A 13,522-nucleotide genomic window follows, 5' to 3' on the forward strand; every position below is an offset into this window, starting at 1 on the left:
ATGCTAAGCCTTCCACGGAGCATAGTCACATTTTGCTGAGTAAGCATGATCTGTACAATATAATCGAACATCAGAAAATAGTTGGAGGCATGGGTGCATTATGAGATGATGCACCCCTGGGGTCCCCTGCCTGCAACAGGCCCCACCATATTTCCTGCATGGAGCAAGTCATAGACTGTATAGTTGTTTAACCTCATATTTTAATCGTTTTGTTCATTTATAGTCATTTTAAAACAGCCCTTTTTGTGACTCCTTTCACCTTCACTTTACTTCATACTCATTTCATGTCTCTTTGTAGTTGTTTTATGTTTCTTTGTGGTCATTTTGAGTCTCTTCCTGTTACAGTGTCTCTCTGAATGGCATTTTGTAGATAAAGGCCAGGGGGGTCCTTGGCCTGTGCCTGCTAACCATTCAGTTATTGATCGATGTTGGCAGCCGGTAGTGATGTGGATGTCTGAGTCCAATGTGAGGGATTATAATTTGGTGAAAAACTGCCATTTCACCAGGACTGTATATGATAAGCAACAACCAAATGTATTTGTTTACAGCTGCTGATTAGGAATCAATGATAATAAAATGTGTTCACCACAAGCTATCTTTCTATCTTTTAGCACACTGTGGCAACTGATTCTTGTCTTAAAATTGTCATTGAGAAGCATTTACGTCTTTTTCCCATCTCTTTATTAACCCATGTTTTCTAATAGCACTGCCGATGCAAAAAACCTCTGCAGGACTGAGGGCAACTGTGGAAACTAAACTTGCATAAATGGTTTTAAGTCACAGCATGACGGATATCACAGGTACACCAAACAAAATAAGATCAAGTAGAGGGCAGTATGCTGGCGTCAGAGCAGAGGAAAAAGTAGCATGTGTTCCCAGTCTCTTTCTTTGTCTTTGTCTCAAACACACATACAATTACACACAGTACTAACTACCTCAATTCCTCAGCAGCTGTAATATCATATCAAACCATCATCATCCTGCATTACTCTTACTGTATGTCAAGTAATAACAAAGGATCCACATGAAAGCAAACATCCTGTGTGCACATGGCTGGAGCAGTGTGTGTAATTTGACACACACACACACACACACACACACACACACACACACACACTCACACACACTCTCTCTCTTTCTTGTCTAACTATAGTGGAGAAACCTTTGTTGACTGCATTCATACCCAAATCCCTAACCCTGAACTCTTACCTTAACTCCAAATTTCTTCCCCACTGTGTGTGGGGGGGAAAACCCTGTGCTTAACGTGCTTACAGGAAATTAATTACCATAGAAACTGGTTTGTTTGGGTTTGTTGTTGGTCTGTGGCTTTGGTCTAAAGTTGAAAGACTGTGAGGTTTTTTTTGCAACATAGACCTCACATTTGTTCATCTATAGTGCAGTTAAACCACCAGTTTGTGCAATACTACCTGGTTTGTTCTTTACAAATCAGAGAGGGAGGTCCACGCTGAATTATTTATTTCTCATTGAGCCAATTCTCAACACACTGAGCTGGTTGCCAAGGGTATCTGGGGTCCTCAGCTGTTGGCCCCATCACCCCCACAGACAGGAAACCCCATACTGTCTAACCACTGATCCCACTGCCACCCAGTGTGACAACAAACCAAACCATTAAATCTTTATACCTTTTTTTCTCTTCCTTTCACCACACCAACCATATGTCTCACCACAGTAAGAGAAATATCTGGGCCCAGCTGTTCAGCAGAGATCTGATCAGATTTCCGCCATAACGGATCAAATCAAATCTTAAAAACATGTTGTTCAAAAGAGAGAAAAAAAGATTTTGTGCCCATAAATGAATCTCTCTTATAGTTGAAATATTGTTTAGTTTCACTACATATTAATTACAGTGACACACTCAAAAGTAGTTTCTAACAATTGTTTCCTTAAGCTTTATTCTACCTGTTGTTCTTTAGTCCACGCTGCGGTGTGTAGTCCCGTTTGTGTGGTTGTGTGGTTGTGTGGTTGTGTGGTTATCTGAATTTGGTAATCTTGAAGTTTGTAACTGATCAGGGTGATCCAATCCAATGTTACTTAAAAAAAAACGGCACAAAGGTAAAATTGGATTAGCTGATCCTGGAAAGCAAAAACATGGGATTTTAAAATCCAGTTATTCTGTTATAGATTAAACTTTTCAACCTGCTGGTTCGGTAAGGAATAAGAATCAGTTTTTATTTTTTTAACAGTATAACTCAGGATAAGCCAAGACCATAGCAATTACCAGCATTTATATCATGTAAAAACTTTATTTCAAATCAAGTTTTGGCAATAGGTTGTGCATGAGACTCATTGATAGCTGTCTAAAAAGAATTCATGTGGTCAGAAGTCAGAAAGTCAAGTGGACCTACATCCACTAAATCACCACTTTTCTCATTCACTCTGTCCACCCTGTCTTTGTTTGCGAGCCACTATAAACTCAGCTATCACAAGACTGCCTCACTCAACTTTAAGTAAACATTTAGCCCTATTGCAAAAACATTTCTGTAGCGCCTGTACAGAACACAGACAAAATGATCGGTGTAATCATTCTGCATGTGTTTATGTACAGTCACGCACCACCTCCACATCTGATCTTGTAACCTGACTGGCAGACTATCGCACTACACGCCCCAGTGGCTGCTTTTCTTTCTTTCTTTTTTTCTCTCCCCCTCTTCCTCTCAAAGTACAAGGGTAGCGTGAGTGAGAACAGAGTGCCAGCAGCTCAGGACCGGTTGAAACCTGTATGGGTTGCAACTGAGGAGACACTTCCTCCACTCAGTGCATCATCAACCAAATCCAGAAAGAGCTGGAAATGATGCATGACTTCAGCACTCAGGGTCCTATTGACTGTTGAGTTTGTCAATACCATTAATACAGCTAGATAGATGGATAGATGGATAGATGGATAGATAGATAGATAGATAGATAGATAGATAGATAGATAAAACAATGTTGCATTATCTGTGTATGTACACAACAGTTTAGTTTAACTTAAGTTGATCACGTCAACACGTGTCGTGCACAAAAGGCACATGTCAGAAATCCTAATTAGTCAGCTAAGTTAGGCTATTTCAACACCATGAAGCACTTTGTGGTGTCTGGTACTCTGAAACAAAGAGGGGGAAGCTGGTGCGTTCACGACACGCTGGGAAGACGGTAGACTGGAGGGCTCAGTGTTCAATTTTCAGCATTCACTTCAGGTTTTTGGTCTGTAATAAGGTTCAATTGTGCGACTTGCTTGCCGAATACTTACTATATTTAGTATAGGCCAGGCATATATATTTTTAGACTTGCTACAGTACTTTGCTTGCTATCGTTACTTATTGTAAATGTAATCCTAGCAGTCAAAACAAAAGCAGTAGAAAGCAGTTTCTTCACAACAATTTAGTGGTTCCAAAAATATAATAAAAGTATATTTGCCTATGTAAAAACTAATATTTAAAGCCAACATTTCCTCAAATGTTTTGCAGTTACGTACGTTAAATTGGCTGTGTTAAAGCAGCTTCTGTATTCCCAGCATGCAACATTTTTCCGAGAATTGATTTTTTTCCTCTTTGTTTGCATGGGTGAGCATTTGACCGAGTCACGGAACAACGTGCTGAGAGCTGGGGTCACAGTGAGGCTAATATTAAGGTAAATGCAAACTTTAAGTTATTGTCAGCCCCGGTGTTGACTGTCTCGCCCCTGTGCGCGTTCCTTTTCCCCACAAGCCATGAACGCAGCACCAGATAAACTAGCAGGCGGTGTCTTCGGGAAGTTGCCGTAATGTCATCCTCCAATGAGAAGCGCCCCTAACACCCTCAGCAGCGGTCTGTGCGGCTCCATATTGGATCTGCCTTTGCTTAGAAATACATTGCACTGGGCTGGAGGTCTGTCTGCGCATATTGTCTAACGCTACGGCCCGGCAGCCGGCTCTGCTCCCCGGGGCTCAGGTATGAGGGATGTAGCCGACTAAACCGCGCTGTCACGAACAAATGTTCCTCGCAGCTTTGTTCCACGCACCGGCGTCATTCCCGTAGTTTTTTTTAACGGGGCTGAGAAATTAGGTTAGAGGCGCACCTGAACAACGGAGCGAAAAGTGGCATGCAGGCTGAGGAAGAAATAATTGGATTGAGATAACGCCGCACAGGCAGTAAGTATATTTCCCTTTGCTGTGTTTTTAAATATACTTTAAACTATTATTTGTCTATAATCAATAACCTCACGGATATCGTTTCTCCCCGCGTGTCCGTGTCAGATAATGGTTTCCAGATAAGAAACAGGTTACCTGGTGTGAATGTTTAACGCCGGGACACATGCTGATGCTCAATTTCACATGTTTCAACAAGTCACCTGACTGTTACACCAACACACAACTTACTGCGCAAGAACTCCTCGCGTGAGGGGAAAAAGTCAGTGTTTCATCATGCGTATTTCCTCTTGGTGGTGAATTAGTCTACATAAACAATAAATAAATAAAAATGAGGAAAAAATTCATACAGACTGTTTTCCACATGGCCAGTCTGCGACCTATTTACAAAATGTCAGACCTGGTTTTAACTTAGTTTACCGCGACATTACACCAACAGATAACTTACTGCACAAAAACTATTCTCATGGGGGGGAAATTGACTGAACAGGACATTGTGGTGGCCAGTCAGTGACCTATTTCCTTGCTGTCTGGAGTCATGAGCCAGACCTGACTTTAACTTAGTTTAAACTAAATTGTAGCCATCATTAAACTCATATCTATCTTAATGAAATTACACTTTAACATTCAGTATAGTTTCTACTATCATATGCTGGGTTGTGTCAGAGGAGGGGTACTGCTGCCGGGGCCCCATCCTTTGGGGGGAGGGGGTGCATTAACACTAATCTAAAGCTTTATGCTGCTTAGATGTGTTACCTCTGTGAAGTGTGAAGACACTGGGGGAGCACTTTAATTGTGAACCACTCTGGAGTCCCAGCTCTGTCACATATTTCTTTCATGTCACAGTGAGAAAAAAACATGACTTTCAGGTTCCTCAAAACAAGAAGTTAACTTGGTACAATCCAGCAGTCATAGCCTAAAGTGGGACAAACTGTACTAACCCGGTTTATGCAGATATTTGAGCATTTACAAAATTGATTTCAACACCACATGGATGTAGCAGAAATAATCTATCTTGCAATTCTGAAAAAAGAGTGAAGTAAATTTTATTATACACATTTCGTGAAATCCCACCAGTGTTTTTTCCATAATCCGTCTGACCAAAATATGAATATACCAACATACTGAACTGTAATCTCTGTGCTCTTTTCTGGATGAATTATGTGATGGAAACATGAATTCTAACTTCACGCATTTCTATGCATTTTTGGTATTTTTCACTGCAATTTCTTACCTGTATGTATGTATGTATGTATGTATGTATGTATGTATGTATGTATATATATATATATATATATATATATAAGGATGTGGTATATATTTAATAAACCCATATTGACTGATTGATCAGTCAGGCTCAATTGAAGAACCACTGAAATAGAAACAAATGGCACCACACCACTACTTCAACAAATAGTAAAGCTGCTTTGACAAAATGGCAAAAAAATATTCTTAGACTCTTGGTTTGCAGGACAAAAATTGCATTGCAAGACAATCAAAGTTATTTTTGTCTGTGAGAAAAGATTAAGATATTAAAATGTTATGGCTTATACACAGGCAACCTATCAGCCATACCTTTTCAATTTCTTCCTGCTGGCATTTGAAGATAACACCCCTGGGCGTCAACACATTTCAGCAACTCCCATAATATGCAACTGTATCACCCTAAAACTAGAGACCAATTTCTGCATAGTATAACGTGAGAAATTGGATCAAAACGGTCACCGTAACTGACATTTTCACTACAAAATGCACTATAAGAAATATTAAGTTTGAAGGTTTTCTCATTTTGACACATGAGCAAATAATCTTCTACATTTAAAATATATACAGTCGTGGAAAAAAATATTAGACCACCCTTGTTTTCTTCGATTTCTTGTTCATTTTAATGCCTGGTACAGCTAAAGGTACATTTGTTTGGGCAAATATAATGATAACAACAAAAATATCTCATAAGAGTTTAATTTAAGAGCTGATATCTAGCCATTTTCCTTGCTTTTGTTGTTAATGATTTAGGTTATTATCAAGAAAACCATGGAAAATGGCTCAATGTCAGCTCTTAAATTAAACTCTTATGAGCTATTTTTGTTGTTATTATTATAACAAATGTACCTTTAGTTGTACCAGGCATTAAAATGAACAAGAAATTGAAGAAAACAAGGGTCTAATATTTTTTCCATGACTGTATATATAGCAGGGTAGAGTCAAATATAGATGTCCACATCTGCCCTTCTTACTTTCAAGAAATGCCTCTTTCTTTGAGTGCAGTTCAGTGGGTTATCTGCCTGCAGTGTGCAGTATGAAATATTCAGATTGTGTCACTTCAGCGTGTCTGCTCAGTGCAGATCCACTGAGGGACTTAAAGGAACAACAACTTATCAAGATGGACAGATAATGGTTTATTTATTTATTCTTAGAAACACATGGATCTTTTCAATTGTGTTTGTGCGGATAGGAAACAGGAAATGGATGAGAGTTTAATGCCACATGCACTAAATAAGAAAACACAGTGATTCATAAAGTGAAACACATGTGTGCCGTGAGTCAGAACAGTTGGTGGACTTACGGCTGGATCAAAGCACCCTGCACTGTTCCAGTAACGGCATACCATAGTAAGTCTGGATTTAGAAACAATCTTGACTCTGTACTTAAACGTCATTAAAGCACTACTGAATGAAACGAGACGGCAGAGTGAGAGTTGAATTTAGCACCCTAACACTCGGCGCTGCCTTCACAGTTACACGTTCACACCTTGTACAGCTGGGGGGGTTCAGAGCGTTACTCCAGCTCTCTGCACATAGCAACCTGCGATGGATTTGACCCAGAAAGCTTTAACATCCTGTTGTAGGTTTGTGCTTAAGAAACTCAAGTCCAATGTTGTTTAAAAAAAATTGTCTCCTAAAAGCACATTGTTAAAAGCAATCATAAGGGCCTGTTTATATTCAGACTAAACAAAGGAAGTAGGGCAGCAGTTTGCAGTTATTTTCATTATAGAAGAATCTGTCATTTATTTTCATTGCACATGTTGGTAACAATATGTATCACAATGCAATAATAACCAAAATCATTATCAAGAAAACCATGAAACGTGGCTAGATATCAGCTCTTAAATTAAACCCTTATCAGCTATTTTTGTTGTTATCATTATATTTGTATAAACAAATATACCTTTAGTTGTACCAGGCAATAAAATTAACAAGAAATTGAAGAAAACAATGTTCTAATAATTTTTTTCCATGACTGTATAATGCTGATCCATTGTTGTTTTTTCGTGTGCAACCGATAAAATGAAATAATAACGAATGTGAGACATACATTTTCTGAGCATAAACATTTTCTAACACGTGTCTCTATTCTCTCTGTTTGCTTAAGTACATCTGCTCTTTCACTGCTGCACACTGAAATAAAAAAATGTCCCCAATTGATCAAAAACCTAAACTTTGTAAAAAAAAAAAAAATTAAGTTGTTGCATCTAGTGGTATGAACATCAATAATGAATAGATTTAAATATATGCAGAGATATATACAGTATAGTATAAGTGGTATATGACAAATGAAATTATATAGAAAAAATATGGAAGGCCTAATATAGGCCTAATGTGGTTGGATGTAAACAGATAGTGAGTATTTAATTAATTGACTGTTTCATCTTAATGTTGTTAGTCTTGTTTATACATACTAATGGTTAATGCTAGAGCAGATGAACTGACCCTCTTGTCTTTGTTACAGTGATGTTCACACTCACCGAGGTTGCGTCCCTGAATGACATCCAGCCGACGTACCGCATCCTAAAGCCATGGTGGGACGTCTTCATGGACTACCTGGGGCTGGTCATGCTCATGCTGGCCATATTCGCCATGACCATGCAGATCACCAAGGACCAGGTGGCTTGTCTTCCGTGTCTGGAGGAGCCGGAGGCGGTCTCTGGAGCCAAGCCCACCTCCTTCACCCAGCAGCAGAGCACGCAGAAAGCAGCCTCGTCAGCAGCCACCGGAGCTCCCGTGGCAACCACCATCCCTCTGGTCACCAAGGACTTACCGGACGAAGTTGTCCGCGAGATCCACGTCACGCACCAACACACTGCTGTGGTGTCAGAACAATATGTCAATCAACCTCAACCGACGGGCGTCCGGACCAACCTAGACTATCAACAGTATATCTTCATCAACCAAATATGTTACCATGTTGCCTTGCCCTGGTATTCCAAGTACTTTCCTTACCTCACCCTCATCCACACCATTGTTCTCATGGTCAGTAGCAACTTCTGGTTCAAGTACCCCAAAACCAGCTCAAAGATTGAGCATTTTGTGTCAATTCTAGGCAGATGTTTCGAGTCTCCCTGGACTACCAAGGCTTTGTCTGAAACTGCTTGCGAGGACTCTGAGGAGAACAAACAGAGGTTGACCGGCACCTCCGCAGCACCAAACCAGGTGTCTTTAGAGGGGAAGGAAGATGGCACAAACGTCAACTCCTCCACGCCCATGCTCGGAGTGAAGTTCTCTGCAGACAAGCCGATCGCAGAAGTCCCAAGCAGTATGACAATCCTGGACAAAAAGGACGGAGAGCAGGCCAAAGCCCTGTTCGAGAAAGTGAGGAAATTCCGAGCTCACGTGGAGGACAGTGATTTCATCTATAAGCTTTATGTAGCGCAGACTGTTGTCAAAACTGTTAAATTTATTTTGATTTTATCCTACACTTCGACCTTCTTGGCTAAAATAAACTTTAAGCACGATTGTGAGCCTGATATTAAACAGCTGACAGGATACAAGACTTTCTTCTGTACGCACAACATGGCTTTCATGCTGAACAAGCTGCTCATTAGCTACATGGCTTTGATTTTGATCTACGGGATGGCTTGCTTGTACTCTCTCTTCTGGGTGTTTCGGAGGCCTCTGAAAGAGTACTCATTCGAGAAAGTCCGCGAAGAGAGCAGCTTCAGTGACATTCCTGACGTCAAAAATGACTTTGCATTCCTCTTACACATGGTTGACCAGTATGACCAACTCTACTCCAAACGCTTTGGTGTCTTCTTGTCCGAGGTCAGTGAAAACAAGCTTAGGGAGATCAGCCTCAATCACGAGTGGACCTTTGAAAAACTGAGGCAGCTTGTGACCCGTAACGCACTGGACCAGCAGGAGCTGCACCTTTTCATGCTCTCCGGTCTGCCGAACGCAGTCTTTGACCTCACAGACTTGGAAGTGCTGAAGCTGGAGCTGATTCCTGAGGTGAGGTTTTCTGCAAAGGTCTCCCAAATGACCAGCCTGCAGGAGCTGCATCTCTGCCACTGCCCGGCCAAAGTGGAGCAGACGGGGTTCGCTTTCCTCCGTGACCATCTTCGCTGCCTTCACATCAAGTTCACGGACGTTGCCGAGATCCCATCGTGGGTGTATTTGCTGAGGAGTTTGAGGGAGCTTAACCTAATCGGAAACCTGAGCTCAGAAAATAACAAAATGATCGGCCTGGAGTCCATGAGAGATTTGAGGCATTTAAAGACCTTGTGCCTGAAGAGCAACCTCACAAAAATGCCCACAAACATCACAGAGCTCTCACCACATCTGATTAAGCTAGTGGTGCACAATGACGGTACGAAACTGATGGTACTGAACAGTCTGAAAAAAATGGCAAGTCTGATTGAACTGGAGCTGCACACCTGCGAACTGGAGAGGATTCCCCACGCTATTTTCAGCTTGATCAACTTACAGGAGCTCGACCTGAAATCTAACAACATCCGAACCATAGAGGAGATCATCAGCTTCCAGCACCTCAAGAGGCTGACGTGCCTCAAACTGTGGCACAACAAAATTATCACCATCCCATCCTCCATCGGCCAGATCAAGTCTCTGGAGGCTCTCCACCTGTCTCACAATAAACTGGAGTCCCTGCCCCCGGCCTTGTTCACGCTACCCAAACTGCGGCACTTGGACGTGGGCCACAACTCCATCATGGTGCTGCCTCCGGATGTGGGTCTCCTCCACAGTCTCCAGCACTTAGCCATCAACTCCAACAAGCTTGAGGCGCTGCCCAAGCCTCTGTTCAGATGCACCAAGCTCAAGGTGCTGTGTCTGGGGAACAATGCGCTCACCGTGCTGCCAGAGACCGTGGGTCAACTGGTGCAGCTCACTCAGCTCGAGCTGAGGGGAAACTGTCTGGACAGACTGCCCGCCCAGCTAGGAAACTGCCGCCTGCTGCGCAAAAGCGGCTTGGTTGTGGAGGACCATCTCTTTGATGCACTGCCCGTGGAAGTGAAGGAGAACATCAGCCGAGAGACCAACGCGTCCTTCACAGGCGGCTTATAGCACAAAAACCACGACTCACGGTTCATGACGAGCCTGCATAATGGATGTAAGAGTAGACTTATTGTAACATCCACAAAAATGAATGCATTTTCTTGATTATTTTAATGAGTTGTCTTAGTTGCGTACGTATTCAAAATGGTACAGATTGCTTTTTATGTTGCTCAACTTTTTTGGCATTTAGCTTTTTCATAGCTTTGAGAAATAAAACATTAGACATTTAGCTTCTCTATGTAACACTCTGTAGACCAAAACTGTTTGCTCCAATGACACAGTATGTAGATGTATTGTTTTAGGTACTCAGGTATAATTGTAACCATGGGGAACAATCTTTTTGCCTTAACTGCTGCTATTTTTTTACAGTGAGGGCTTTTACAAACAAAAGGCCAAAAATGAATATTTCATGTTTTCTCGTCAGTTTTTCATACAGACACTACCCACAGAGCAATTTCTATATATGTTATGGAAGAGGACACAATGCAGCCCTTTTTTTTCCTTTTTAAATAGTTTTGTTGAAATAATGTAACCTTTTTATTTTCGTCAATGTCTTGTAGTGAACAGAATTAGTTTAGAGTTGTAAAGCTCAGGTGGAGACTAAGCACCAGAAATGAACCTTTACTGTTGTAGAGATTGTATACTAAGGCCTAAAGTAACTCATTTGCACACTGAAAACCTAATGATTTAAAGATCGTTGAATGTCCTTTGTGATAACATGTCCCGAGACCAACGTGAGCTGATAAAAGGGAACTCTGTTGACTATCTTTTTAATCATGCTTTGAAATCTGAAATGTGTAATAAAACTGGTCACATGTAGGACAGATTATTTAACATGTCAGAATCGTGTAATGACGACAAACGTGTCTGCCTTCTTAATGTATTTCTGTGTAGGCCTATATATATATACAGTATGTGTTCTTCAGAGCTGCTGTACCACCTTTGTGATCCTATGCTCAAAGTTCACAATTTTATGGCCCAATAAAACCAGATTTTAGATGAATGTCTAATCATTATTCATCTACTTCTACTCCTCTGTGCACTCTTCTGCAAGTTCAATCACATTCATTCATTCGTTTTTGACTTATCATAGCAGGAAATACACACCAATAACAATAATGAGGCCTCTGTGTAATCAATGCATTCTCTTATTTGATTAGTCAAATGCTGCGTTCAAAATCACATACTTATTACTTTTATTACGTACAGCTATGCTGGAAAAACACATACTGTTGCATGCAGTATGCATACAATTAGGACATACTAATTCATAACATTGCACCTTGAACTTTGAGGCTTTTGCTCTCATATATGCTGTGCAGAAGATTGTGGTCGTAAAGGGAATGCAACCAGATACAGTTGAACATCTTGGTCAGTTGAACATCTTGGTATTTTTGGCATCCCTCTTTTGACACACTAGCTGCATTCCAAATCAAATACTTCTTACTTTTAGCACATACTGCAGCTGTCTTTACAAACCATGTACTGTTGCATTGAGTATGCATACAGTTGGAACATACTACATCATTATAACATGGCGCCTTGAACTTTGACCCTCTGGCTCATATATATGCTGTGCAGAGGATTGTCAGAAAACCATGTTTGCTTGCATACTGCAAAAAGTGATTTAATGCATGAGGGTATCCTGGTATTTTTATTTTAGCATATTGCATTTAACATACTATGTTAAAAGGATATACTTAATATTTTTCTGACACACTTATTTGTATGATCGTATGATTATTAGAATACACTCCATATCCCCCCCTGGAAAAACCCAACAAGAGATTCCTTTGTTTCCTGTTTGCAAAATAAAAGCTCATATGCCCTTGGGGATTTCATAGAAAGACTCTAGAGCCAACAATAATTTGTCACGAAGTTAGATCAAGATAGAACATTTACAGGTTGTAAAAAACTCCTGAAACATGATTTCCACTTCACTGATCTTTATGAGGCTTAACTCACATAATCCATAATCTTCTTCACCTGGTGTCTTGTGTTAATATGATAAAGATAGATGTCTTGTGTTCATCCATCCATATGATCCTACAGAAGATAGTGTGTCTGCCAAAATCATAATTCCCATCAAACCAGCCAGTTCTCCAGTTGGCTTTTACTGGGAGCCTAATGATCCTCTGAAAACCAGTGACACTGTGTGAGCGAGCGAGTCATGGCGAGGAGGAAACAATAGGTCCACTGTTTGTGTGTTCATCTTGTCCAGGTCATAGAGGTCATGCGTGTTGTGCATGTATGTAGCCTTCTGTTCAACGGTCTAATTGATGGCCTTGCAGTAATAAGGAGACTTATCTAAGAATTTACATCACGATGTACCTGTCCTTGAGATATCCTACCCTGGGTTTAAAGGCGTCAGCACACACTGCTGCTCATTCTGTTACGCTGGTTCACTCATTTAAAAAAAGATTAAATCAGCTTTGGGCAAATGCTTCTCTCATTTTCAGAATTAAATTACAGATTGAAGAGTTTTTCAATCATTGCAACAGAGGGTTCATTCTTTCTACTTTATGAAGTCACTATAAACACTACTAAAGTATAACTGAACATGTATGATGCTTGCAATCTCTTCCAGGGAAAACAGAATTATTGCAACTTTTATGTTTCCATGACAATAATAATTCACTGGGTTGATTAAAAATGGGCCCGTGCTGACCCCCTGTTTATGCTCATTTAATTAACCACCTTTGGGGTTTGATTATTTAATTAGATATTGTACTTAAGTGGTACAGAATTTCAAACATTCGTAATTAATACCTTTAACAAACCAACAGACACACTTCATATTTCCTTCAGGAACCTGGAAAGCCTTATTTGTGTCAACTCGTTCATGCTTTTTTAATTGAAAAATTAGATTTAAATGAAGTACAAACACCAGTAAGAGTCATACTTTATTACTTAAAGTTAAGGCTCTTTCTTGTAGAGGGACTATGTCTTATTATAATGAAAAAACTTCATTGATTTACGACTTTTACATGTGAAGTATAGAAAAAATGTAATAATGCATAGAGTGGCGGGGGAATAGGGTTAAACATGCATGGGTGGAAAAGTACTGAGCTCAGTCCTCTATGACTTTTACTTAAGTAGTAATTACTTG

The 13,522-nt window shown here is 40.4% G+C and overlaps 1 protein-coding gene across 1 annotated transcript; it reads left to right on the forward strand.

The window, feature by feature from the left end:
- Positions 1–3,816: 3,816 nt before the first annotated feature.
- lrrc8da (leucine rich repeat containing 8 VRAC subunit Da) lies at positions 3,817–11,416 on the forward strand. The gene is made up of 2 exons (XM_059344959.1): positions 3,817–4,129; positions 7,856–11,416. Coding segments are annotated over exons 1-2 (2,568 nt in total). The 5' UTR covers positions 3,817–4,128; the 3' UTR covers positions 10,423–11,416.
- The last annotated feature ends 2,106 nt before the right edge of the window (positions 11,417–13,522 follow it).

The sequence above is a fragment of the Centropristis striata genome, chromosome 11 (assembly GCF_030273125.1).
Source record: "Centropristis striata isolate RG_2023a ecotype Rhode Island chromosome 11, C.striata_1.0, whole genome shotgun sequence".
NCBI lineage: Eukaryota > Metazoa > Chordata > Actinopteri > Perciformes > Serranidae > Centropristis > Centropristis striata.